General features: G+C 55.0%; 1 protein-coding gene across 2 annotated transcripts; it reads right to left on the bottom strand.

The window, feature by feature from the left end:
• Positions 1-26,989, bottom strand: CA5A (carbonic anhydrase 5A). Of its 2 annotated transcripts, XM_082863276.1 has the most exons (7): positions 26,754-26,989; positions 24,783-24,980; positions 11,650-11,768; positions 9,428-9,523; positions 9,236-9,298; positions 4,059-4,214; positions 1-248 (listed from the first exon to the last, which is right to left on the bottom strand). In XM_082863276.1, the coding sequence occupies exons 1-7, from the start codon at positions 26,908-26,910 to the stop codon at positions 30-32; spliced, it is 1,008 nt and encodes a 335-aa protein (XP_082719402.1). In that variant the 5' UTR covers positions 26,911-26,989; the 3' UTR covers positions 1-29. The 2 variants fall into 2 exon arrangements, with proteins under 2 accessions (XP_082719402.1, XP_082719403.1); XM_082863277.1 differs by lacking the exon at positions 9,236-9,298.
• Positions 26,990-27,471: the final 482 nt, after the last annotated feature.

Here is a 27,471-nt window from a genome sequence, read left to right as displayed (position 1 = left end):
CCATTTTTAATTTCAGAGGTTACATATGATCAGTACACGAAGCCTGGGAAACAATACTTTCTCCTGTTAAAGTCAGGTCTACCCGTTAGCTTGGATGTAGTGAATTTAGGATCCTGCACCGTCTTCAGTGGCTGGAAGGATGAACGGACCTCCCGCTTCATCAGGGGCTGAAGTGGGCGGTAGTTGTTCACCATCGTCTTCTCTTCTTCACCAAGTGCAGTGAACATGAGTGAGCGAAACGCGGCCAGCTGGAACGGAGAGCAAGCAGAGTAATCTGGCTGCAGCTGGGGCGTGAACCAGCTCCCATGTCCCTTCTGTCGTGTGTGGTCCCCTTGCATCCCTGAATCAGGGATGGCCCTGTATGACCAATGCAACATGGTGGAGGTGACCCCAATCTGGGTCAGAAAAGGCATGGCAGCTTCCACCTTGGCCTCCTGGACCACCTGCTCTGGGGAAGGCAGCCGCCGTGCTGCAATGACTCACAAGCAGCCCTCTGGAGAGGCCCACGTGGACAGCAACTGAGGCTCCCAGCCAACAGCCAGTACAACTTGCCAGCCACGTTGGGAATGAATCCTCCAGCCCCAGCTTTCAAATAACTGCAGCTGACATCTGACTGCAACTCCACAAGAGATAGATCCTCAGCCAGAACCACCTGAATTCTGACCCACAGCAACCCTGGGAGATAATGAATGATTATTGTTTTACTAAGCCACGAAATTTTGGAGCTATTTGTTACACGGCAATAGATAACTAGTTTATATACTGTAAATGCTAATGTAACATTTGATTCACTTTGCACTGCAGGAACTAAGAGACCATTTTTTATGTATCATCACGTCTGTTCTCGGAATATACTATGTGCTCTGTGAGAATAGCTTTCATGCTTAATTAAACACAGAACTGGGATTATACCTGCATAGTGACGACCTATTGAGCAAGTCAGGTCTGCATGGCTGAGGGAGAGCCCCCTGGCGTTGTGTAGGGTGTGGGGCATGCTCTTCCAGGCACTCAAGCATGGTGTGCCCATGCGTGTGCACCTGTTTTCACCACTTGTTGCCTCTCAGAAAAGCCTGCTTGGCAGGCCTGTCCCTGCCGTCCAGGGGGTGCACACACTACCTCCCCAGCCCCCTGGGAGGGTTGGGGGCTCTGCTCTGGATTTTGGTGTAATACTCACCCACCACTCTGCCTTAAAACTATTGACTTACGTTTCTATTTTCCTGCTGGGTAGCAGTGCACAGAGACTATGGTCACTGCTCTGTCACCCCTCCATCCCTCCTGCTTGCCCACCCTCTCCTGCTACAGCATCTGACATCTAATAAGTGTTTATTATGCGTTTGTTGAGTGACAGAGGGGTCTTGGTGACAAGAGCCATTTTCTTTTATTAAATTAATGTGTTTTTTTTTAAGTCTTTTTAAAAATTAATTAATTTTTATTTTTGGCTGCATTGGGTCTTCGTTGTTGTACACGGGCTTTCTCTAGTAGTGGTAAGTGGGGGCTACTCTTCCTTGCAGTGCGCGGGCTTCTCATGGCGGTGGCTTCTCTTGTGGTGGAGCATGAGCTCTAGGCGTGTGGGCTTCAGAAGTTGTGGCAAATGGGCTCAGTAGTTGTGGCTCGCGGGCTGTAGAGAGCAGGCTCAGTAGTTGCTCCGGGGCATGTGGGATCTTCCCGGACCAGGGCTGGAACCCGTGTCCCCTGCATTGGCAGGCGGATTCTTAACCACTGTGCCACCAGGGAAGTCCCAGCAAGGGACATTTTCAACCACGTCTGTAACAGTTCTGGTTTGGGGAAAGGGTGGGTGACGTGCACCCACATTCCACCTTCAGCCTTTCAAAACAAATAGCATCATCCCGTGACTTTATTTTATTTTTAAAATTTATTTATTTTATTTATTTATTTTTGGCTGCATTGGGTCTTCGTTGCTTCACGCAGGCTTTCTCTAGTTGAGGTGCATGGGCTTCTCATTGTGGTGGTTTCTCTTGTTGTGGAGCACAGGCTCTAGGCGCATGGGCTTCAGTAGTTGTGGCTCACAGGCTCTAGAGTGCAGGCTCAGGAGCTGTGGTGCACGGGCCTAGCTGCTCCATGGCATGTGGGATCATCCCAGACCAGGGCTCTAACCCACGTCCCCTGCATTGGCAGGCGGATTCTTAACCACTGTGCCACCAGGGAAGCCCCATCCCATGACTTTAAAATTAGAGGCTGCGGACTTCCCTGGTGGCACAGTGGTTGGAACTCTGCCTGCCAATGCAGGGGACACAGGTTTGAGCCCTGGTCTGGGAGGATCCCACATGCCGCGGAGCAGCTAGGCCCATGCGCCACAACTACTGAGCCTGCGTGCCACAACTACTGAGGCCCACACGCCTGGAGCCCATGCCCCGCAACAAGAGAAGCCACTGTAATGAGAAGCCCATGCACCGCAACGAAGAGTAGCCCCACTCACCGCAACTAGAGAAAGCCCGCGCGCAGCAACAAGGACCCAATGCAGCCAAAAATAAATAAATAAAACAGAGAAATTCATTTTAAAAAATAAAATAAAATAAAATTAGAGGCTGTTTCACAGAACTGAAAGGCTGGAAGGACTTCCAAGGACTCATCAAGAGCCCTCAGAAAACATAGAGCCGAAGGCGAGGTGATGAATGCTGCTGTGATTGATTAGAAATGTCTGTCCTGGGCAGAGCATGGGACAGTGGAGCATGCTTGCTGCATATCTGTCATCCCTAAACTGTGCCCTAGACAGACTTTCTCTAGATTCTGGAGATTTCCAGAGAAAAAGATACTTTAACTTTTTAAAAAGTATATAAGTAATATCTACTTATTTTAGAAAAAATAGAATATTTAAATAAGGATGAGAAAGAAAACAAGAACCATTGCAGATCTGTGACCATAGGACAACCAGGATTAACTTTTAGGTGCACATCTGTGTGACAGCTTAGGGCACTGCTCAGCAAATAGACACTCACCTCCTCCCTGCCCCACTGGCATTGGCCTGGCCATCATAACTCACTTTGACCAACAGGATGTGAGCGGGCGTGATGCAAGCAGATGCTGTAAATGTGCATGTGCGGTTTGGCTTGTCTTTTGCATTTCTGTCACGTGCCATGAAATCCAGCCCTGGGTGGCCACTGGTCCAAGAAGCATGAGAGACACTGGACCCAACCCAACCCCTAACGATGGCCTAAAACAGATTCTCCCAGCTCCCAGAGACCCTTGAGCAGGAAAATAAATGCTTATTATTAGTCATTGAGTTTTGGGGGGGTTTGTTACACAGCATTTTGTGGCAATAGCTGACTAATACAATCCTTCTGGAATTTTCTCTGGGCACTTATAGTTCCATAACTTCTTAGCACAGCATGAGAGAAAACCCTCTGCGGTCTTGATTTCCTACTGCTCTATCAGCCAAAGACGCAGAACAGACTCTAAAAGCTTCTCTTCTCCCTCAGTGACCCCACTTCTTTCACGGCTCTCCAGCATTCATCTATGACATTCCTTTCTTAGTTAATGTATTCATCTAGAACACCCACAGAGGTCCCAATATGGGCAAGGACCCATGTCCCAATTATGTCACTTCTGTTCTTTAAAGTCGCCTTACCCCAACGAAGACCAAAGAGCAAGTTCTGGCCTCGTCCAAGCATTTTTCATCGGGGAGACTCTCCATGCCTGAGGCTGGCCGCTAAGATTAGAAGGTGCTGAGTATACCTGTCCCGCCTCAGTTCCCTCCCTTCACCCCACCTTCCCTCCCTGTCTCTCTGTGTCTCTGTCTGTCTCTTTCTATCTCTGCCTCTCTGATTTTCTCTGTCTCTCTGTCTCTGTCTCCCTGTTTCTCTCTGTCTCTGTCTCCCTCTCACCACCAATATCTCAAGGTCAGAAGACCTGTGATATGGGGAACTTCTGTTCTCTCCCCAAGAGCTCCTGTTTCAACTGGAAGATTCTTCTTGTGCAGGAACATCTATAAGGTACCAAAGCACGAAACTCTAGGATGCTTGTTCACGCTATCTTAGTGAAGCCACCAAACCGGAGGGATTCCCGTGCAGTTCTGTGCGCTGGATGCAGGCGCCACTCACCTGGTCCTGAGCCACCTCAGTGGGCTTCTTGTGGATGATCCAGGTGACCGACTCAGAGAGCGGAGGCGTGGTCAGGGAGCCCGGATACGTCCAGTAGTCCCGGCAGGCGGGCAGCAGGCAGGAGGGCTGGAAGGGGCCCAGGGCCGCCCGCGCGTCCTGGGGGAGGAGACCGCAGGCTCTCAGGTGGGGAGGGGGCCCCACGCTTGGCTTTATCTCAGCGACGTGGCCTGGAGGGGAGCATGTCTCCGAGATAAAGGCTGTGGTCGCGGTTGTCACGTTTGGAAACCGTAACAAGAGAATGTGGCCCTTCCACGCTGAGCAGGGAGGCCCACCGCAGGCTTGTAGTTTTTCTTTTAAGGCTACTCATTTTTGTATACCTTGGCTGTGAAAATATCACACTTTTAAAAGCTGACGTCAAATAACATACACAGCATACAATTTACCATTTTAACCATTTTAAAATGTACAGTTCAGTGGTGTTAAGTACCTTCACATTGTTGTGCAAACATCACCACATCCGTCTCCAGAATTTTCTCATCTTCCCAAACTGAGGCTCTGTCCCCATTAAATACCAGCTCCCCATCTCCTCCCCCCGGCCCCCAGCACCCACCCTTCTACTTTCTGTCTGTATGAATCTAACTCCTCTAGGGACCTCGTATAAATGGAATAATACAGGATTTGTCCTTTTGTGACTGGGGTATCTCACTCAGCACAATATCCTCAAGGTCCATCCATGTTGTAGCCTATGTCAGAATTTCCCCCCCTTTTAAGACTGAGTAATATTCCACTGTGTGGAGGGACCACATTTAGTTTATCCATCAGCCACCGACGGACACTTGGGTGGCTTCCACCTCTTGGCTGTTGTGAATAAAGCTGCTATGAACATGGGTGTACAAACATCTCTTCGAGACCCTGCTTTTAATGATTTGGGGGATATACCCAGAAGTAGAAATGCTGGATCCCATGGTAATTCTGTGTTTAATTTTTTGAGGGACCACCACACTGTTTTCTATAGCGGCTGCACCAGAAAACATTACACTTTTAAGACAGCTGATCCTCTCCTTGGCAGACCTCCCCAGCGTGAGAGCCATGGCAATTACAAACGCGCAGGGGGACGCCCTGCACTGGCCGAATTCCCTGACTCGTGCCAGAATTTTCCTTCTCATCAGCGAGGGGTGGGACTGATGGACTGGGTCAGCCCAGCTCTCCAGGCTGCTCCGTCAGCACGTGTCCTGCTTGGGAGCCCCATGTTCAGAACCCATGTTTGCTTCATTTCTATGCTCTAGAGGAGCATAGGGAGAAACCTGCCTCTCAGTTCCTCATGACCCTGATGGGGTCCCACCATCACTCACTCACTCAGAGCTATTCTCGAGCACCCACAGTAAGCCTGACTCTATCTTAGGTGCAGGGGCTACAGGAGAGACAAACTACCCACTTTCGTGGAACTCACTTTACTGGAGGAGAGCAGACGGCACCCGGAACAAATAAGTAGAACATCTAGTAGTTTACACAGTGGTAAATGTGATGGGGAAAAATAAGGTAGGGCAGTGAAGTAAGAGATGTGGCGAGTATAGGCTGGTGTTTTAGGAGGGGTGGCCCTGAAGGCCTCCCTGAGAAGGTGACATCTGAACAAAGACACGGAGGAGGTGAAGGGGAGGAGATTTCTCTGAGGCAATGGCCAGTGCAAAGGCCCTGAGGCAGGGTCTGGCCTGATGGGCTGGGGGATCAGCAGAGAGGCCGTAGGGCTGGAATGAGCACGAGATGTGGAAGTGATTAAAAGAGATGCGGGGGGTTCCCTGGTGGCGCACTGGTTGAGAATCCACCTGCCAATGCAGGAGACACGGGTTCGAACCCTGGTCTGGGAAGATCCCACATGCCGCGGAGCAACTAGGCCCGTGCGCCACAACTACTGAGCCTGTGCTCTAGAGCCCGTGAGCCACAACTGCTGAGCCCATGTACCACAACTACGGAAGCCCGCACACCTAGAGCCCGTGCCTCACAACAAGAGAAGCCACCGCAATGCGAAGCCCGCGCACATGAATGAAGAGTAGCCCCCTCTCGCCACAACTAGAGAAAACCCAGGCACAGCAACAAAGACCCAACACAGCCAAAAAATAAATAATAAATAAATAAATTTATTTTTTAATAAAAGAGCGAGATGGGAGGGGGGAGGGGGGACACCCTGCTTCTGCCCAGGGCTGGGGACCCCGTAGAAACCCACCGGCAGAGGCAGGGGCTGGGGGGCTGCTCTGGATGCTGTGGACAGAAAGCAGGGCCTCTTGGCTGGTCTCTGCCTCGGCGGAAGCAAAGCTCCTGGACAGCTTCTGCTCAGAGGCGAAAGGCTCAGAGAGGTCCCTCGGGTTGACGGGCCCAGGACGGGGCCTCCACCCGCCGCCCCCCGTGAAGTGAGCGAGCCGAAAGGCTGAGGGGGCAGCCCTGGGAGAAGCAGGACACCAAGCAGCGCCCAGCCGGAGCGGAGCCTGAACCAGGGGCCCAGCCGCATGCGGGGCAGGCTGGGAGACAGTCAGCACGAGGCGCGTGTTCTCGGGTCCCCGAGGAAGGAGGCGCCCTGCTGCTGGGGCCCCTCCCCCCGGCCCTCAAAGGCAAAAGCAAGGAGCCGCTGACGGCTTGTCCCCGGTCGCTGACTCACCGCTCAGCCACGGGGAGGTGGTGTTTAAGTTTCTGGCAGCTGGAAGCGGGTACATTGACTCTCTGCCAGATGGTCGCCAAGCACCTTGTGCCGGGCTCCACCATGTCACCAGTGTCTAGTTGACGGCTTAAAACGGCATGACTGAAACACGCTTCCCGAAGCGTGGCGCCCGCCCACCTAAAGTGCAGATGCTATGGCTGTTCGTATATTCACAGACGGCCACGCGAACGCTCAGCACTGCCGCTTCTAGAACACGTTCGTGACCTCAAAACCGAACTCCAGGAGAGCCCCAGTAAACACTCTTTAGCCATCATTCCCCCTAACCCGCCCACCTGCCCTCACCCTGCCACAGGCCCCACCCATCTGCACATTCTGGAAGTTTCTTAGAAATGGAATCATCTGCGTCTGCCTTCTTTCACTCAGAATGATGCCTTCAAAAGCCGTCTCTGTTGTAGCAGGTGTCAGAGCTCCGTTCCTTTTTATGGCTGAGTAATATTCCACCGTGTGGTCTACTCAACTCTTGAAGGACACAGGTCACATACGCACATGGGACAAGATGCAGAAAGTACCTGCGGGTGTGCGGCGACAGATAAATGCCCCTCCTGCCCCCAGACGCCAGCCCCATAGGCACTGACGTGCCAGACGTCCTCTGAGGCTCTCACCTTGGATTTTCAGAACCAGCCTTTACGTCTGTTTCATGATAAAGAAAGAAAGATAAGAGCTTCCGAAAGCCACGTGATTAGATGGCGGCAAAGCCAGATGCCACGGGATGTCTGTCCCATCCCACAGAGCTGGACACCACAGAGGTGCCTCCTAAGGCTGAACATTTTAAAAATCAACCCAGACGTCGGGGGAACCCAGGAAGGAGCACAGACTGTGACAAATGACTTGAGCCGCTCACCCTCCCGGCCCACGGGACACAGACCCCTGCCCTCTGAGGCGGGACCTTACTCTCTTCAGATTCTAACTCTCTTCAGATTCTAACTCAGCATCAGGACCAGAACTGGGCCCAGCAGCTTCCTCCATCCCCTGCCAACACCGTTCCTCCTGCAAGTTTGCCCAGAGCCTTCGCGGAAGCAAAGAGACCCCTTAGCACATAGCACCTCATAGCAGCTCTTTCTTTCCCACCAAGCGGTGGAGACCATGCCCTGAGGGGGTGGCTGCCACCAGGGAAACGTCCAGGTTTACTCTGGCTGTGGACCAGGGAGGAGATGAATGCTCCCAGCACCTAGACCTTGCTGAGTTCCTGAGCTGGCAGACGGGGCAACGGGGGCGGTGATCTGGTCTGGTCCCAGGAGGTCAACATCAAGGGGCGGGTGCCACACAGATCAAACAGCCCCTGTGAGGCTGCCGAGGAAGGGCTGGCCCCCATCTCCCATCTGGAGCCGCTCTCGCCATTGTTAAGACAGGTCGGAGACCCACCCGTCCCCACGTCCAAGGACCACGGGTGACTCCTGCCCTCGGAATTCTTTTGTTTGGTGCTGAACAAATAAACTGCAGTTTTCAGGAATTTCCATTTCTCCATCAAAGCCCTCCCTCAGCTGATACTGGAGAAAAGTTACCTTGCTGGCCTTGCTGTCTTTCGGAGCTATGCTGAGTGCAGCCAGGTGTGCGGGGGAGCTGGGCAGGATGGGTGCGTCTGCAGGACCCCTTGCCCTATCTCCCTGTTCTCCCAGGATGGGGCTGACCCTAAGGATACTAGGTGGCTTGCAGGTGGACATTCTTAAATGTCGATAGTTGAGAATTTATTTCAATTGGTTTTATATTTTTTATTATTTTTAAAATATTTATTTATTTTTGGCTGCGTTGGGTCTTCGTTGCTGCGCACGGACTTTCTCTAGTTGCGGCCAGCAGGGGCTACGCTTCGTCATGGTGCACGGCCTTCTCATTGTGGTGGCTTCTCTTGTGGAGCACAGGCTGTAGGCACGTGGGCTTCAGTAGTTACAGCACGCGGGATCAGTAGCTGTGGCTCGCGGGCTCTAGAGCACAGGCTCAGTAGTTGTGGCGCACGGGCTTAGTCGCCCCGTGGCATCTTCCCGGACCGGGGCTTGAACCCGTGTCCCCTGCATGGGCAGGTAGATTCTTAACCCCTGTGCTACCAGGGAAGTCCACATTTCAATTGGTTTTAAAACAAACATTATTGCAAACGGATGCTCTTGCCTGGGACAAGGCTAAAGATTTTTAAAAAGTGGATCACTTTCATAAAAAGTACTAAGTAACTAATAGTACCCCAGGTGGGTAGACAGGCAAAAACCTCCAGGATGCTGCCTGAATGTTGGGAAATCCCATTACGCTGAGGAGGGAGGGCCCGAGAATTGCAGGAACACCTCGAAGTCGGTGAGCCAACTCGAGACACACCTGGAATCAGCTCCAGGGAGTCCCAGTTCCAGAACTGGACTCAGACCCTCTCTGCAACGCTCTTTCCACCCAACTGGTTCCTTTTTTTGGTTATGTTTTTGGAGAAGTAGTCATCACTCTAAGCAATGTCGCTTTTCCAATTATGTTGATTTCAAAATATGTAGCTTACCTTGTGTTTTATGTCCGGCAAGACTGCCACCAGCTTCTGCAGTGCCTCATGGCGGGCCCCCAGCTGCACAGCACGGCACGCCGAGCCGTCACGTGACAGGGCAGGGGACAGGGTGACAAGCACACATCACTCTAAGCTGACCTTGTTTAGAGAGCAGATCTGACGAGGAGAGCTGCGCCCCAGCAGGCTTACCTTTAAAAACACGCCTACCACCGCCAAGCCGTCCTCTCCCATCACGGCTTCTGTGTAGTTTTGGTATTTCACAGCGTTCCAGTGAACTAGATGCAGCTGGAACCCAGAAGAAGAGAATTCCCTCCATCACCACGGAGCCGAGAGAGCTTAACCCGCCGCTCCTCCCTCTGTGTGGCTGACATGTGCCCGATTTATGCTTTTAATGAATCCACGGCTGCAGGCCGGTTCCCCCAGCCAAAGCTCGCGCGAACCCCAGAAAGCAGGGCCTCGGCATTTCTAGGGGGGGAGGAGGGAGGCTCGCTTTAACTTCGTCAAACAGAAATGGGTGGTGGGATTGTTTGCTGCCGCTCAGATGGCCCTGAATGAGGGCTGCCAGGTCAGATATGGGACTCTCAGTTAAACCTGGGTTTCAGATAGACAACGGATCATTTTGAACCTACGTACGCCCCCCAAATGGCATTTTTCTCCATCTGTCACCCTCCTCTGAACTTCACCTATGTCCTTTCTTCACACGCCCTCCGCTGGTTTTCCTAAGTCCCAAATCAGCATCGCTACTGACCAGATGACAAGGATTTAAATCAGCGGGGAAACAGGCTGGGGGAACGGGCTTTCCTGGGCCCTGGTGAGTAAGAGGCAGAACCAGGACCCCTGGGTTCTGTGTGAGGGCACGTGGGCCGATGCTGCGTTTGGCTCAGAACCAGGAAGGGGCCTGGGTGTCTGTCCGCAGGTCCTGCTCCAGCATGTGTGGTGGTGGAGGCCTTTCTGAACGGTGACCCAGGCCGTGAGTCCACAAGGACTCGCCCAGAAAGTCCTCCAGCCTCTCGTGGTCAGTAAGACCGTCCCCCGCGCGGCTGCTGGACTCCAGGGCCCGGGCGGCCCTGCCAGGGGGGCGGGGTCCACGTGGCTCCAGGTGGCACCTGTCAACAAGTCTCAGTGCTCCTGGCCACGCACACCAGGGACCGTGAGTGTGGCGTGGCCTCCCCCTGCCCTCCCGTAGCTCACCTCAACCCCCCACCCACTGTCACGCGTGGTCTTCCAGAAGTAGGGACAGCTGGGCCTGAGGTCCCGCCCACAGCCTTCCTCTTTCATGGACCCCCACCTGTGGGGCTGGCCTGGCCTCCCAAACCCCACAGGAAAAGGCCCGCTCCAACATGGGCCGGAGGCACGGCCAGGACAGTCGGGCAGCCCCTGGTGGGTCCCAAGCTCTGCCCCCTCTACTGGGGGGCAGCAGACCCCTCTATTGAAAGAGCTGCTCACCAGAAACCAAGGTACAGGTGCACAGTTACTACGAGGAATGAGGTTTACTGAAAGCAGGTGTGTTGCAAGCCGTTGTTCCTTCATTTTTGTCATATTTGTCAAAACGTGTGTAATTCTAACAATCAATGGAACTCCCTAATTATCGACTGTCCCCAGAGGCCACCTCTGGCCGTGCGATCGCAGTGATTTTCCCCTTCTGGTTTGACTGGACTGTCGGTCTATTTTAACCATGGTATTACTTCCGTAACAATGGTGACAAGAACAGTCCAGAACTTGAAATACCTCTAAAATCCAGGTGGCTGGTGGGTGGACTGAGGGCCGGTGGACAGAGGCGCCCCAGAGTGAATTTGGCACACGTCAATCACAGGATCTGGGCGGTAACCTCACGGGTTCTCACTATACAGTTCTTTCATTTTTTTGGTAAGTTGGAAACATTTTGTAATAAAATATTGGGGGACACCAGTAAGGCACTGCTTACCACTCCATAACCACCCAAATCCAATTCCTGACCTTCATCTCTACTCCTTTTCTTTACTGACTCCCACCTGGAAATGTTGCAAATATCCCTTTGTCTTAAGATAATTTCTATTGTAAAGATGTTCTGTTCTCAGTATAAGATCTTGAATGCCTCGAAGGACAGGAAGCTTCTCGCCTCTCATCGACCAGCAGCAGGCGCGTGGCTGAGCGAGAGCTAAGAGCACAGACGCTGCTCCTAAATCCCAGCTGTCTGACTTCGGCAAGTTTCAACACCACTCAGCCTGTCTCTTCTCCTGTTCGCTGAAAGTGCTAACAGTACCCTCCCCTTAGGAGAGTCGTGAGGTTGAATGCGTGGGGTGGCCAGCGGTTCTGGTTTGAGCACTAAGGGTCCCGTGTCCCAGGAAATCCGTGCTGAGCAACCAGGATGCTTGATCACCTGACATCGAACCTGGCACACGGGAAGTCCCCACACATTAGCTGCTACGAACCTCTGCCGGGTACACGTGATCGTCCACCGTGTGCTCCGAGCCCCACTCGTTCGCCGCTCCCCAGTGGAAGTGGAACTGTTTTAGTCTGTAGTGGTTTTCCAAGGGGCCACCACTGATTCCTGGAAGGTGAAGCAGTGGAAATGGTGTGTTAGTCTAGTTGCTCGACTGCGGGGTTGCTGTGACATTGACTACACTGGGGTTACTCGATTTTGCTCTCAAGAGACTGATGTTCTGCTGAAACCACAAACTGAAACGTGGGACCTTGTCTGCCCTGTCACCTGACCCCATCACCTGGTCCCGGCGGGCCCCCGGCAGCGCACAGGAAACACCTGAGTGATGCAGATGCCAGTGCCGCCACCTGGTGGCAGTAGGGGCCTCAGCCAATTGCAGGCGGCAAGAAGGCAAAGAAAAACCATTTCGGAGATGCGTGCCGTGCGGGTCCTATAAGATTTCCAGACCTTCCTTTAATTAAAAAAAAAAAAAAAGAAAGAAAGAAAAGAAAAAAGAGATGTCTTTCAAATGAAAGAAGAGCAGATAAAATTCTATCACCAAATAATTTCATAAGCTAATAGGTAATGAGCAAGATGTTTAAATAAACAGATTCTGAGATATAAGGTACTACATTTTGGGGACTTCCCTGGTGGCGCAGCGGTTAAGACTCCGCGCTCCCAATGCAGGGGGCCCGGGTTCAATCCCTGGTCAGGGAACTAGATCCCACATGCATGCCGCAACTAAGAGTTCACATGCCACAACTAAGGAGGCTGCATGCTGCAACTAAGGAGCCCACCTGCTGCAGAAAAGACCTGGTGCAAACAAATTTAAAAAATATATAAATATTAAAAAATAATAATAAGGTGTAACGTTTCCCACCAAGGCTGATCTCCAGGCAGCCCCTGCTCGGTCTAGCCTCACTGTATGACCACTTTCTAAGTCACCCTGAATTCCTGGTGAGGCATCCCCAAGAGCTGTTAGCGTGACACACACAGGCTCATCATCCCTGAGCACCTGTCATGGCGGCATCTGCTCTGAACTGTGGGATCATGGGCGCTGTCCCAAGAGGTCCAGGGCCACGGCTGGGAGCCTGCATTTGAATGAGCTCCCGGGGGGGGGCCCTGATGCACAGGGTTTAGCCGGTCTTCCGGTCTTCAGCTGCACTTTGCTAACAGATTTCCACCACCAAGTGCTACAAACGTAATGGTAACGGTTGGACATCCGCTTGTATTCGAGGTGAGCGTAGTGTGACACTGGGATCCTCGGACAGGTCTGGAGGACACTGGCACAGCGACGGCGTGGGTTCCCGGGGTGGGGGGAGGGGTGGGCGTTGCTTGCATCAGCTCCTCCACGCGGCAAAAGCAGGGACGACACTTAGTGACGTGACGGACGTTGCTGAAAGTGTCAAATACGACTGGTAGGGGTGCTTCTGCTTTGTTTTTGCCATTGAAGGTACTGGTAGCAGAAAGCACTGAATGTAAACTGGAAAAACAGATTCAGCCCATTATTCTGCCCTCGATCAAGTCATGAAGCTTCTCGCTGTCTGTCTTCACTTGAAAGCGTTGGTCTAGAACGTCGTTACGGGCATCTCGTCATGAGGCTCTATGGCTTTATTCTCCTGAACACCCACAAATTATATCTCACTTGAAAAACATACAGAGAAGTATCTCATCCCCCCGCAAGTCTAAAAAATCAGAGTAAATCACGAAGTCTGAGTCCACGGGTGTGGAGGAGCCATTCTGCAGGCAAGAAGCTGAGGTGGATAGAAAACCTCCCTGTTGGGTTCAAATCACAAGACTTTACTGGATTTTCTGTGAATGAGAATACAAGGGGGTGATTGTTTTCCTTTGAGGGGTGAGGATACATGAGCCTACTGACCTCTGTAGTTTTGTGTTGTTTTTGAATTTACTAAGAGAGGCTAAAGAGGTTGTCAGTAATCCCGGGCACGGGAGCCAGGATTCGAAGCCAGGTCTGACGCCCAAACCCGTGCCTTGAGTACAAAACATCATCTGAGGAAATTACAGAAGCTTGAAACACCAGCAGTGCGATCTTTGTGCCACTCCTGTCTGGCACTGTGTATCATGCTGGACGGGGAGGTGGGAGCCCTGGCCAGCAGACACCTGGAACCGCCAGAATGCACTGACTAGTGCGTTTGCTGTGTGACCTCGAGCAAGTGGATCAGCCTCTCAGAGCCTCAGCTGTCCCACCTGTGAAATGAGCAGTGCTGGCAGGATGGCCTCATAAAGTGCGGTCAGACGGTGATGACAGTGATGGTGGTGACCACACGCCACGTAACTTTTCGGGGACTGGGCTCTCCTTCACGTAATAACAAAGCAAGGATTCCTAGCTAGGTGGTCCTGGTGGTCCCTCCCAGCTCAAGCATGTGCAGACACCACACAAGGTCTCCAGAAAGAGCGACACCAACTGCACGAGGCAAAACCCTACCACCAGCTGGGTGTCGGGCAGACCCCGCCCAAAATAACCTCGCAGAAAACCACTCCCAACTGTGGCCGCCAACACAGCAGCGGAGGGGAGGGGGCCGGCCACGAGCATCGCCCCCGCCTCCGGCAGGTGAAGACTTTCCCAGGGTCACCCTCAGGGCAGGCCTGGAGCCCAGGGACCAGGGTCCCACGCTCTCCCCGCATCCAGCTGCCCCCAGAATTCTCCGAGAAGCAGCCTCTCGCAGGGGGACTCCCTCCTGTCTGCTTCCCAAAGACAGCTGCCCGTTGAAGGAAGAGAATGTGGACGGAGGTCAGCTTTGGAATCGGGCCTGCGGGGAGGAATGTTCCTCTCGGTGGGGCCTCTCCTTCCGACTGCAGGCTGACACCTGGTCGTACGTAAGCGGGCGGGGGCTACCCTGAGCTGGGACCAAGCAAACTCACAGCAAACCCCGCAGGCTGCTGCCCCTCGCCAGCTCTGTGACCTGCAGATGCAGATAAGGAGGAAAGCACAGCTCGGGCATCTCAGGGGGGAAGCGAAGAGGGAGGGGAGGCGTGGCCAGAGGAGCCCTGGTGCCACAGGCTGGGCTGCAGTGGCGCCCTGCGGCCGGTCGGTGGTGCACCCGGAACTGGGCACTGTGATGCCCTCAGCCTCCCTCCTTCAAACGCATTTCAGGAGAGAAACAGCATCAACTGTACAGGAGCTGCTTGGGTACAAGCTCGGGCGTCAGACTTGTACATCTCGAGCATCTTTCAAGTCAGGGACAGAAGACTCTCTGGAACGACGTCTCTAAAATGAGATGGATGGGCAAAGACAGCCACTAGCCGAGTGCCAGCGTCTCTGCTGAAAAACCGGAGAACGGTGCCCCGTTTCTGCAGGTGGTCGGGGGTGCGCTCTGGGTCGGTGCTGGCGCCATCGCCTCCGAACGCGGCGATCTCGGTCCGGTTACTAAACTGTTCCCAGCCTCAGTTTCCCCGCCTGTAAAATGGGGAGGGTCCTAGCACCTACTCCATGGGACGTTGCCAGGATTAAATGCGAAGTTCTCAGCAGAATGCCCGGTATTCTGGAAGCACCCAAAGGACGAAAGCCGGCAGCCATGGCACGTCTGTGCGACGGGATGAGTAAAGGGTCTCATCTGCTCTCACGGGTCAGCATCTCCTGCGTCCCGGGCACTGTGCACCCACATCTGTCGGTGCCCGTGATCGCCAGCGCCTTGTGGACAGTCAGCATGAGCTCTGAGTGTGCTAACTGACAAGCCAGCATTCACCCAGCGCCCGCTACACGCTGGGCATCATGCAAAGCACCCTGCCTTCCCCAGGGACCGCCCCTCACAGTGACCCTGCGAGCAGCTACTACTGGCCCAATTTTGAGATGAGGAAACTGAGACTCAGAGGGGTCCATCACCTGCCCCAGGTCCCCCAGCAACTCCGCCCCACGCCTGCTTGGGTCCAGCCCCTCGACTTTCGTGGCAGGCTTCAAGCCAAACGCTCACCTTTTCCCGCCAGGAAAGTTAGGAGTCCAGCTTAAGGCGGCTGCCCTGGATAAAATAATCTCAGTGACCTTTCATAATGACCAGCGTCAGAGTCATTCCCTTCCCTGGTGGCGCAGTGGTTAAGAATCCACCTGCCAATGCAGGGGACCCGGGTTCGAGCCCTGGTCCGGGAAGATCCCACATGCTGTGGAGCAACTAAGCCCATGCACCACAACTACTGAGCCTGTGCTCTAGAGCCCGCGAGCCACGACTACTGAGCCCGTGCGCCACAACTACTGAAGCCTGCACGCCTAGAGCCCGTGCTCCCCAACAACAGAAGCCACCACAATGAGAAGCCCGCGCACCACAACAAAGAGTAGCCCCCGCTCGCTGCAACTAGAGAAAGCCTGTACACAGCAATGAAGACCCAATGCAGCCAAAAAATATATATTAATTAATTAACTTTTTAAAAAAAGAAAGAAAGAACACAGGCGAGCCCAATCTGTGACAAGGGGGCCTTTAGCTCACCAGCCCCCAGATTCTGCCGTCCGCAGGGCTGTTCACAGACCAGAGGCCACGCATCCCCCGGCAGTCTCTGGGAGCAGGTGTGTCACGACGTGTAACTGGGGAATTGCATCTCCGAGGGCAGAGGTGTTGGAGGCTGACTGCAAGCCCAGATCCTACTGTCTCTGTCCTCACAACAGCCACTGATAACAGCCGTCAACTTGTAGTTTGGTGCTTTGACCAGGATAAGCAGGCTGTTGGCAGGCATGGTTGTCTTAGGGCTTAAAATAAGTCCAAGAGCAGGTTGACATGTTCTAATTAATCCAAACTGCAAATGACTCGATGGTGCCGAGGAGCAGCCTGTTCTTGGTGCCCCTCCAGGATTTAACCAACGTTCCCTCCGACACTCTACGCACAAGCGCAAAGGCTCTCCGTGCGTTCTCTGGATTCGGGAGGTCTTTGTCATTCTCTCCAGGAAAGCGGGAGCCACAGCTGGCGGCCAGCGCACTGGTGGTGCCTGAGGGGCACGACCCCACCCGCAGTACCCCAAAATCCAGAAATGAGGGTAGGTCAGATTGCTTCTGGGGAGCTAACCTCTGGGACCACCACACATCGGCTCTGGGTTTGAAGCCAGGCACACGTGAGCACAGCCCTTGGTTTCAGGTGGCGTGTCCCACACGGTGGTCCTATCTCTCTGGACCTCAGGCCTGATGTCTGTAAAACGATAATGATGCCCCCAGGCCCATGAGAATGTGGCGAGCGCTTACCAAACGCTCCCTAAGCACAGCCCCTGGCACCCAGGAGGAGCTCAACCAGTGGTAGGACCTTCTGCTATTACAACCGTATTCTGGTTATTATTACATCATGATCACCATCTCATCATCCCAGCAGAGGTCTGCAGTCACCGGAAATAGCCACTGTTACTCCCAAGAGAGGACCTGCACGTAAAGACTTTGAGGGATAAATGGATCTTAAGAGAGTGTCCTTTAGAAGGGGCTCGGCCAGCCACAAGGCGTAAAAAGGAAAACCATGCATTCATTCAACAAATATCCATTGAGTTCCTACGATGTGCCACAGCCGCGGCTAAGTGTTGGGCGCGGAGAGGGTGACACGGGGCAGCCCTGCCCCTCCCGGAGCATGGACTTCCCAGGGGCAGGCAGGCAGTGAGTCGTGGACATGTGGGCAAGGACGGGGTGCTCTAGGGGGATCTGAGGGGTGCGGGGCATCAGAGAGGGCCTCCCCGAGGAAGTAGGGGTTCAGCTGAGCCGTAAGAGGGAAGAGGAGGGCCGGCTGTAGGCGGGAAGGGACAACAGGCAGAGAGGCCTGGAGGGACAGAGCAGGCCACTGTGATGGACCTGTGAAGGCTCCCAGTGGTGGGAGCGCAAGGTCAGCAGGGAGACGGGTCGGAGGGCACAGGGTAGGTGCCGGCAGTGGCCACGTAGGGGAGCCTTCGTCAGCAGACTTTGAATGTTCCAGTCTTTAGAAATGGATGTCTGCCTAGAGAGGTGGGGTCTGGGGGCAACACTTGCATCCCCGTCCTTGACGTAGTCTATCCTTCAACGCACCTTTTCCCGCATTTCCTAACTTGAGATTTCCTTGCGAGCAGAGACTGCGTCTGGGGAGGTCCTGGGACCTAACGCGCCACCAGGCAGAGCGGCCGCTTACTGCGCGGCTGTATTGCAGATTTACAATCCTAGCTCCTTGCATGGGGCAGGAATGGCTAATTCCTGGGTGGTTTTGCGGAAGCAGTGGTGAGGGGCACTCCTGGCAATGGACGGAGGGAGAACGGGGTCACCACACTGGGTGCGACGGCGGGTAGGGATGTCACACGGTCCTACGAGTGTCCACCTTCCACCTCCCAACCGATGCCGGTAAGTGGGGTGTTTCTTCAGACAGCTGCCCACGATGCTGATGAGCCCCCAGGAGTGGTAGGGGTGTGTTGGCACCAGACGGGCCTCAGGCTTGCCCCGCAAGACTGGCAGCCCCCTTTCCGGGGCAGAAGAGCTGGTGGTTTAGGAAGATGCAGAGAGGGAGGAGGAGAGGGAAGCTGCCGGGCTGGTCACGAGGACCCTGTGTCCCTAAGGGAGCAGCAGTTGAAGCCAGGCCGGGGGAGGGAAGGTGCGATGCACTGGTGACCTTGGCCTGGCTGGGGTGTGGGGTCGGGGAGGGATTGGCATGGATTCAGGGGCCGTCGGGGGAGGCGTGTTTTCCTGGGTGGGGATTATCATTTCCACAGATCGGGTGAGGGGAAGCACACTCCACCCAACCTCCAAATCACACCTCTGCCCCCCAAGATACCCACGCCCAGAACCTGAGGGAAGAAACACCGGATATACAAGGAATGAAGATGAAAACTATACGGTTTTAAGAATCAGAATGCCAATGAACGAATTTGCAGTGAAAACTGTCCCAGGAAACAAGTGTGGACCGAGCGGCCACAGTCACCTTCCCGACAGCACAGGACTCCCTCCCGGAATGCATCCCCCCCTGCCACCCCCTTGCATTGTCTGGGAGGCACCAGCTCACGCCCACTGCAGGCCCCCCGCCTGACCCGTGGGGGAAGGGTCCCCTGGGCCCTGAGCCCTGCGTGGGATGACGCAGGGTCCTGGGAGACGGAAAGCAGTTCTGCTGCCACGTTCACGGCCCACCTCCCGGCCCCATCTCCAGCCCGCCTTTCCAGCAGGGACCCCCCAAACTCTCCCGGCGTCTCCCTTTTGGTTTTCGTGCTGGAGTCAGTTTTCTTGGGTGAAGATTCCCCAACGGATGGACGTGAAGTCTGTGAACTTTAAAATCATACTGACCTGCAGTTACGCGTTCACTCCAGGAGCGAAGGCCGCTCACCGGGCCCTGCTGTGTACACCCGCTGCCGACTCCGTGAAGCTCACGCTCAGGACCCTGTCCCAGTGGCGCTGGGCGTCCTTATTAGTTGTCATTTAGAGGCTGAAAGGCCATTATTGGCCCCCCCTTTACAAACGGCTTAAAATCCACTTTGGTGTTGGCCCCCCCGTGACCTCTGTGCCCACTGGGTCCTTGCAAGTGAGTGACCCTTCGGGAAGGCTGCTCACAGCTCCAGGCTTGGAGTTTCCATTTTTCCTCCTTTGGCCGATGGATGGGGTCACCAACCACAGAGTCCTCCGTAGTCAGAGGAAGCCGGGCCGGGCCTGGTCAGCGCTGGGTTCCCTCCAGTGGGAGGCCTGAGAGGGGCACAGCTGTGTCTTGTTCTGTCTTATTTGGGAGGAGCCCCAGCAGGTGAAGCTAAGCTATCACGGCTGAAACGCTCACTTCTCCTGGCTCGGAGGCAAGTGCTTCCCTCGGGCCTCTTATTAGAAGATGGTGGGTGGGTGTCCGACCTCAGTGGACAGAGGAGGAGGCTGAGGGTCAGAGAGGTTAGGGAACGAGCTTATACTACCAGGCTGATAAGCTCTTTCTGCTGCAGAGCTGAGCCCTGACCACCATACCATCCTCTCCGCCCCCTGAGCCCTTCAGGAGGAAAATGAGCCGCCCCCAGAGGAGGAGGGTCTAGCAGGGAAGGCGGCTCCCGCAGTCCATACGGCTAAGCGGGAGGGGGGGGCAACATCTGAGCTCCTGGGACTCAGGCACTACAGTGCCAGCAAGACCTGGACTCCCGGCTTCTTTTCTTTTCTGTCGATGGCGGGGAGGGAGTGGGATTTGGAAACAGCCCTGATCTGAATGTTGGACACAGACGTCCTCTTCCCATGTATGGGCATATTAACCCATCTCTTAGAGTTACTGTGAGAATGAAATGCCTTCAAAAGTGTACCCTGGGGCTTCCCTGGTGGTGCAGTGGTTGAGAGTCCACCTGCCGATGCAGGGGACGCAGGTTCGTGCCCCGGTCCGGGAAGATCCCACATGCCGCGGAGCGGCTGGGCCCGTGAGCCATGGCCGCCGAGCCTGCGCCTCCGGAGCCTGTGCTCCGCAACGGGAGAGGCCACAGCAGTGAGAGGCCCCCGTACCAAAAAAAAAAAAAAAAAAAGTACCCTGATTTGCACATTGATTTGTCGTGTAACGGGCACTCAAAAGCACCTGGCAGCAGTAACGACATCACTGCTCGTGGTAACCTAGGACCTGGCTCAGAGAACTCAGGCGTCTCCTCAAGGAACAGCGGGATCTATCTGTGGCCTTTGGTTCTTGACCTTCCACCCCACTTTCTGCACCTACACTACCCATCGGGTGGAAACGGCATTGTCACTCCTTAGGAAAAGGATCGCTCGGGTGCTGGGACGAGGGGGCCCCGCCTGTGACGGGTTTGCGGGGTGTGACCACGGGGTCTGTCTGGAGCCGGCGCTATGTTCCTTCTTGCTTCCTACCCTCTGCCAGCCCTTCCTTCCCTGCCCTTCAGTCTCACATTCCGTGGAAAGAGCCGCTGCCTTCACCTCTGTTATTCATCGTCGTTGTTGCTGACCGGCCTTGAAAACTGGGCTTTGGGGAAAATGACAAGTAAAGTAAAACCAGATTGGCCTGTGTGGACGTGAGCCCCAGGGGGATTATCCAAATAATTTATACGGCCAGGGAGAGACACCCAGAGAATTCGTTGGGTCTGTGGCAGGGCGGGGAGGGGCCCTTGGAACCCGACTGAGAACGTGCTGGAGGAGCGAAAAAGCGGGAGTCAGGACCTGGTCAGCACAGAGGCCTGGCTGCAACAGGGCGCAAAGGCCTTGAATCTGAAAACGACCGGGATTGGGGGATGCCGGGGTCAGCTCAGGTTCAACCGCCAGGTGGGAGCTCCCAGGAGAGCACGGGAAGCGTGCCTCTCTCCTGCGGACCGTACCCCTGGGGTCCTCCCCTCTCGGTCCTCTCCTGCTCCAGGCGGGCTCAGCCTGTCACTGTGATGGCCTCACCCCACACGAGCGACCGAAGCTGGGCGACGGCCATCAGCCTGAGGCCAACGCAGCGATTGTGGGGACAGAGGCGCCGCCCTTAGCGCCGCCCTACTGGGAAGCGGGCCCGTGCCGCAGCCCGCCCTTGTCGCCCCATTTGGGAAGCCCCCGCCTGGAACAAATCCCCCCAGAAGGAGGCAGAGCCGCAAGAGGGAGGATTCTGACCCAGCTGTGCCTGGACGTGTCAGTGCACGGCTGACGCAGTGATGCGACGTGGGCTTTAGAATCAGCAGGAGTTGGGCCTGAACCAGACGCCCCCTGCCTCCCCTCCACCGTCACTCTCCCCGCCCCACCTGCAACCTCCGTTCCTCCTTACATAGAATGAGGATGGGGACTTCCCTGGTGGTCCAGTGGTAAAGCATCTGCCTTCCAATGCAGGGGGCGCGGGTTCAATCCCTGGTCAGGGAACTAAGATCCCACATGCCTCGGGGCGACCAAGCCCACTCGCCTCAACTACTGAGCCCGAGCGCCTCAACTAGAGAGCCTGTGTGCCGCAAGCTACAGAGCCCACGTGCCCTGGAGCCCGCGCACCTCAACTAGAGAAGAGAAAACCCACACGTCACCCCTAGAGAGAAGCCCACGCGCCGCAACGAAAGATCCCGCGTGCCACAACTAAGACCCGACGCGGCCAAAAATAAATTAAATAATAAAATAAATATTTTAAAAAAAGAGAAGAATGAAGATGCTCATACCCTCCATAGCGGCATCTATCTGTGCCGGGCTGTTGTTCATCCAACCGGGGCTCTTTTGAAAGGGGGTGTTTGCATGTCTGTCTGTCCAGCATACCTTCCCCCTTCTAGAAACAGCGCCACGATTTCCCCTGGACCAACGCGTCCCTGGGTGTGTGATCTTGGTGGGGATCTTGGTCAGGGTGCTGCTGGGTGTTCCGCCGACGAGGGGCAGGGTGACTCCAAGCTCAGCCACCAGTCCTCCTCCCCTGGGACTCTGAATTAGTTTGTCAAACGTATCTTAACCGTACACATACAAAAGTCCAAGGTAACCTTCGAAGTTTTTCACATTTTTTGATTTAAAGGAAAATGAACTTGTTACAGAGATATCGTAACTGAGAAGGACCCTATGGGGCCTTCCCGGGACAGACCTCTCCCCTAGATCCTCTGCTATACCTCCTCTCTGAAGTACCCAGATAATAGCATCTCATGCATATTTCCTGAGTTTTTCAGATGCTAAAAACCACCACTAAATGAGGAAGAAATGAACTAATTGATGACCCTGAGCACATAGCCTCGGGACCTCCCACAGCCATCAGCCCATCAGAAAATTGCGCACAAGTTGATCACATCCCCTGGGACGCCCCTCCCTTTCCTGGCCTTTAAACAAGCTGTGCTGAAACTCTTCAGGGGGTTTGGGGTTTTTTGAGGGGCATGAGCCACCTGTCTCCTTGCCTGGCCCTGCAATAAACCTTTCTCTGCTCCAAGCTGCGACATTTCGGTACTGTCTGGCCTCATTGTCTGTCGGGCACATGAACTTGCATTCGGTAACAATGTCCGTAAGACCCTTGACTACACATAAAAATTATATAGGAAGAGTATAGATTCGATAGGAACGCATCTACATCCAAATCTGTTTTTCTCAAAATGACTAGTATATTCACACAACTATTAGCCAACCAATTAAAAGTTCAGGAACTATTATTCTTTATTCAATCTTATAAGTTGCTGTGTAAAATTAAAAAAAAATTAATATAAACCGTATTAAACCTGAAAGGACAATTTTAGTTGCTCCTTGGGAATTTGGGCTTGGAACAGACCAACAAAGGCAGAAAAAACGTTGGCACGCTAAGTAAATAAATGCATAAACCTCTGCTCCCCAGATCCCTGAGCTGGCCTGGTCCCTGTGCTTTTAAAGACGTGGTTAGGGGCTTCCCTGGTGGCCCAGTGGTAAAGAGTCCACCATACAATGCAGGGGACGTGGGTTTGATCCCTGGTCAGGGAACTAAGATCCCACATGTTGAGGGGCAACTAAGCCCACGCGCCACAACTACTGACCTCACAGGCCTCAGCTACAGCCCACATGCTGCAAACCACAGAGCCCAAATGCCCTGGAGCCTGCGCGCCACAACTACAGGGAGAAAAACCCGCACGCCACAACTAGAGAGAAGCCTGCGCGCCAAACGATCCCACGTGCCACAGCTTAGACCCCACGCAGCCAAAAATAAATAAATAAATAATAAATCTTAAAAATAAAAAGATCTGGTTAACATCTGGTTAACATCCAACTTTCCCTCCTCTTCTTTGAGGTAATCTTGTCCTTCCAAGAAGATGCTTTGGTCTGCGTCAACCAGAGTTGGGGTTCCTGTCCACTTGCCTTTGGCAAGCCCTACATGAGAAGCAACCCTGAGGGATACTGTGAGAGCCATTCCAGGCACGTAGGCTGTGCTCAGGAAACATGGGCTCCTTCTTGCCTGTGAGATGAGGAAAGAGACCCCTGGAAACTCTGAGCCACGGTGTGCGTGAAGCACCTCACAGGGCCTGTCACAGGGAGAAAGGGCTCTCCATGCCATGCCGCAGCCATTGGTCCATCAGAGCTGGGGCGGCTCAGGCTGGGCCCCCACTGCCGTCCAGTCCCTCTGCCTGACTCATTTCTACCTTTAACTTTACACTCATTATTCATCCACCAGTTTACCGAGCACCTGCGGCGTCCAGTAGGAGTGATCCTGCCCTCGTGGAGTTTACATCCTCACTGGGGCCATGGGTTAGTGAACAAGACGACTGGGCATATGGGAGGAAGTGGACCGAGGGCTTTTCTGGAGAGGACCTGGGTTTGGGGGCTGTGTCTGGCGTCCCCAGGTTCTGTGGTTCCCTGCAACTCCCAGGACTCAGTGTAGAGTCATATGCACGGCTAAGACTCACCACGGCGAAAGGGTGCAAGAGCAACAACGGCAGAGGGAGAGGGAGTGTCTGGAGGAGACCAGGTTTCCAGAGTCCTCTCTGGTGGTGTCACAAGCGACACCCTGAAACCCAGCAACGAGCTGTGACAACACGGGTGGAGTGCAGCCCACCAGGGTTGCCCACAGGAGACTCGGTGCCCAAGGTTCTCAGTGGGGGCTGGTCACGTAGGCACCCCCCGCCCGTTGCAAATTCCCGACTCTCAGAGGCAGAACAGAAAAAGTTGAAAAAACACCAGATGGAATCCGGCAGCCAGTCCCCACAAGTAAAACGGAAGTGGAAGGAAACTGCCCAAACCTGTGGAGTATCCACCCAGCACGGGTGAGGGTGCCCGCCAGTGAGGCTTAACGAGATGGTGCGAGGACAGCCCTTGGCAGGACGCCGGGACCCGCCTCCCTGCCCACCGGCCCTGCAGCCCTCCGCCGCTGGCAACACCCCCAGCCAGCCTCATGCGCGTCCCTACTCCCCACTTTCCCCTCCCCTCTTCCTCCTGTAGCAGCTGGACATCAGCCAGGTCACTGCCCCGTCTCACTCTGAGCGAGGACCAGCGAGGCTCCCAGGCTCCGGACGCCCGGCCACCATCCTTCCTCCGTTCCTCCTAGGCCTCCTCACCTCGGAGACTCTCTCCTCCACCCCACTCTGCTTTTCCCCTCTGAGTGCAGTGTACGTTTTATTAGCTCACTGTTTCTGCCTTCCAGCCCCTGGAATGTAACCCCCCAGGGAGGCCCTCACCGTTCAGAGTTTTGTCCCCAGTGACGTGTGACGTAGCTGGTCGGCAACACCAGCTTTAAGGTGAACATCACTCTGCCCGTCCCCACCGCCAGCCTCGGCCGTTCTCCGTGCCTCGTCCGCTTCTCTGCCGACCCCGTGACCCACTCTCCGGAGTGACAGGAGCAAAGGGCCCCGACCCCAGCTCAGGCTCACCTGACCCCTCGGTGGAGTCGTCAAATTCCACCTGGAAAAGGTAGCCGGTGTTCCAGACGTAGAGGCAGGCCGCCGAGTCGTAGGAGACCCTGAGGGGCTTCAGCCGGGGGTCGTAGACGCTGTCCTTCCAGCGGATGTTGATGGGGGACTGCCGGGCCCCCCCTGGCACCGAGGCCGGGCCCTTCCAGAAGGCATGCACTGGGGGCAAAGAGAGAGAAGAGGAGCCCCTGATGGTGCGTGGGCGCCGTTGCAGCCTCAGAGGGGGCGACAGAAACCAGCAAACGCGGTCCCGGAGGAGCCAGCACGGGGGAACCTGGCCCAACGTGGAGCCTGGGGCCACCAGACCCTCGGCCTCTTAACACCGCCCCCGGTGGGCGGGGCCCTCGCGCCACCTCCTCCGCGGACCACGCCCAGGAACCGATTCCTTCCCGCCCTTGCGCTGCGCCGAGTTGGTTCTCATCTGTGGTCATTGTCACAGCGTGGTCACAGGGAGTCATGCCTGGGGGTCCAGCCCAGCCCCGGGGAGACAGGCGGTGGAGGACTGTGGACTGGGCGGCTGCTACAGGTCTCAGAGAGCAGGAAACCAGAGTCCCAGGACCCACAGCAGACCCTTTCTGGAAGGGTCTGGAATAGAGGCCTTGTCACTCCCAACCCCCGCTCTTTCAGTTACCCAGCACTCAAGGTGGGGTCCGCGGACCAGCAGCCCCCCTGGGGGCTTGCTAGAAATGCAGAACCTCAGGCCCCACCCAGACTCCTTGCAAGTTTCAAACCATAGAGAAGGGTCTGCACTCATGTAGAAAGACCCGCGCACCCCGATTCCCAGAGGCAGCTGCCTCTGGCTGGTTTAGAGCACAGCCTCTGGCGCTTTCCTCCAAGCTCACAGAAACATACACAGAGTTTTCCGAAAAAGCAAAAGTACTGCTCAGTACGAAGCGGGTCTTCACCTCGGTTTTCTTCACTGCACTGTGGACGTCTTCACAACTGTCTCTCAGCACCTGTCCCCTCCTTTATACTCCGTGACCATGAAGAGCATCAGGCCACGTGGACCGGAGTCCTGCCCACCACTCTGTGGCTCTGTGCCCCTCGGCAAGTTTCTTGACCTCTCTGAGCCTCAGTTTCATCACCTGTAAAAGGCGGATTACGATGGTACTTATCACAGCGCTGGTGGGAGCGTGAAACGAGAGGCTTACAACAGCGGAAGGACGGGGATTTTGGCATCAGCCTCAGGTGTGGACCAACGGATTAACTGGGAAGAGCTAAGAGTGTTTGCCGAGAGCCCAGTGTGTGCCAGGCTTTTTGTGCTCACGTCGCTTCATCTTCAGGTGGCCCTGGGTGGCATTTCATCACCCCATTTTACAGACGAGGAGACTGAGGCTTGGGGAGGTGAAGCAACCCACCAGCTCTCACCTCTGACAAAAGTCACCAGTGCACACACCCCCGGAGACTGACTCCGAAGCCCAGGCTCTTCCAACCACCGAAACCTGGAAAGTGTGGAATACTGACGTCAGAGGTGAACTTAGTTGTCCATGCAGCCCCTGTATCTGACAGAGGAAGAATCTGAGGCCCAGAGAGAGGGAGGGATGAGTCCAAGGGCACAGAGCACCAAGGACACCGCCACCGGGACAAGGCTGACACAGGGCAGTCTCTGGACCGAGCTGGCTGCCGACCTAGTTACGTTTGCTGAGATGTTCTCTGCTGGTGTTTGGAGCCCTAATGACTGGCAGCATGGCTTCTTCCGTGGGGGCTGTAACAACAGCTCGTCTCGGGGGGGCCCTTGCTACCTGCCTTGCTCCGAGCATCTCGCCTTCCTGATGGCCCTGTGAATCTGAGGTTAAGGACTGGCCCACGTCTCCCATGGGAAAGACAATGTGGAAATCTGAAGCCAAGCTGTCTGGCTCCGGACCGTCTCCCATTTTGAAATACACCATAAAATGAGACAAACAGCAAATTGCATCTGGAGGCTGTACTTACAGGCATCATTCCTCTTTGTCTGTACGCAGGCACCCTGAGAGCACCACCGCTCCAGCGTCAGCGGGTGATTGCGGAGGGTCCCGCACATCTGCTTGACCAGGACGGAGAGACCCGAGGCTTTCGGATGACCCCTGCCTGACCCCAGGAGCCTGAGCATCTTGATTCTGTTCCCCGGGGACCCGATAACCGGAGGGAGGTTGTCCTCACTGACTGCCCTCACTTCAATCTAGACGGCCAAGGAGTGGGGTGGACACACCTCTTCTGTAAAAACTCATCCAAAGCCCTGATGGTTAAACTTCAACCCGGCTTCTTGGATGCCACGGGGTTTGGCTTCGGGGCGGGTGCACTGGGACAAGGGCGCTCGCTGTGGCCGGTCCTTCGGGTCACTGTGCTTTGACCCGGTAAACAGCGGAGTGAGGGTACTAGGGAGTGAGGGGAGCTTGCAGAGAGCTCGCTGCCAGGCCAGGGAGTAGACAGGAACAAAGAGACCAGAGCAAAGTCCTTGATCTTGGGCGCGACCCTGGCTCAGGGCTGCGCAGCCCTCCAGCCTTGGGGCACTCGAGACCAGGCACGGAGCCACACTGCGTGTACCTACAGGGGAGCAAGTGGCCCTTCTGCCCGGGGCTCCTGGGAAGCAGCCCGTCACCTCTCCACAAAACAGACACCATCTGATAGGAATTCGTTCTGCCCAAAGTAGCGTGTCCTGGTTGGCCCGCGA

This window comes from Leucopleurus acutus, assembly GCF_964270905.1.
Source record: "Leucopleurus acutus genome assembly, chromosome: 20".
NCBI classification, from domain to species: Eukaryota; Metazoa; Chordata; class Mammalia; order Artiodactyla; family Delphinidae; genus Leucopleurus; species Leucopleurus acutus.
Note: the sequence above shows the minus strand (reverse complement) of the source record. Positions and strands in the feature narration are given on the sequence as shown.

What these genes read in the sequence shown, in the direction of transcription:
- CA5A (XM_082863276.1), bottom strand. Translation starts at nt 26,910, where the DNA reads ATGCTCAGGCTCCTGGGGTCAGGCAGGGGTCATCCGAAAGCCTCGGGT. An exon ending in CGACTCCACCGAGGGGTCAG is followed by an intron (nt 11,769 to 24,782) that starts GTGAGCCTGAGC and finishes TTCACCTTCCAG; the next exon opens with GAATCAGTGGTGGCCCCTTG. An exon ending in TGCCGGACATAAAACACAAG is followed by an intron (nt 4,215 to 9,235) that starts GTAAGCTACATA and finishes CTCCTCCCCCAG; the next exon opens with GACGCGCGGGCGGCCCTGGG.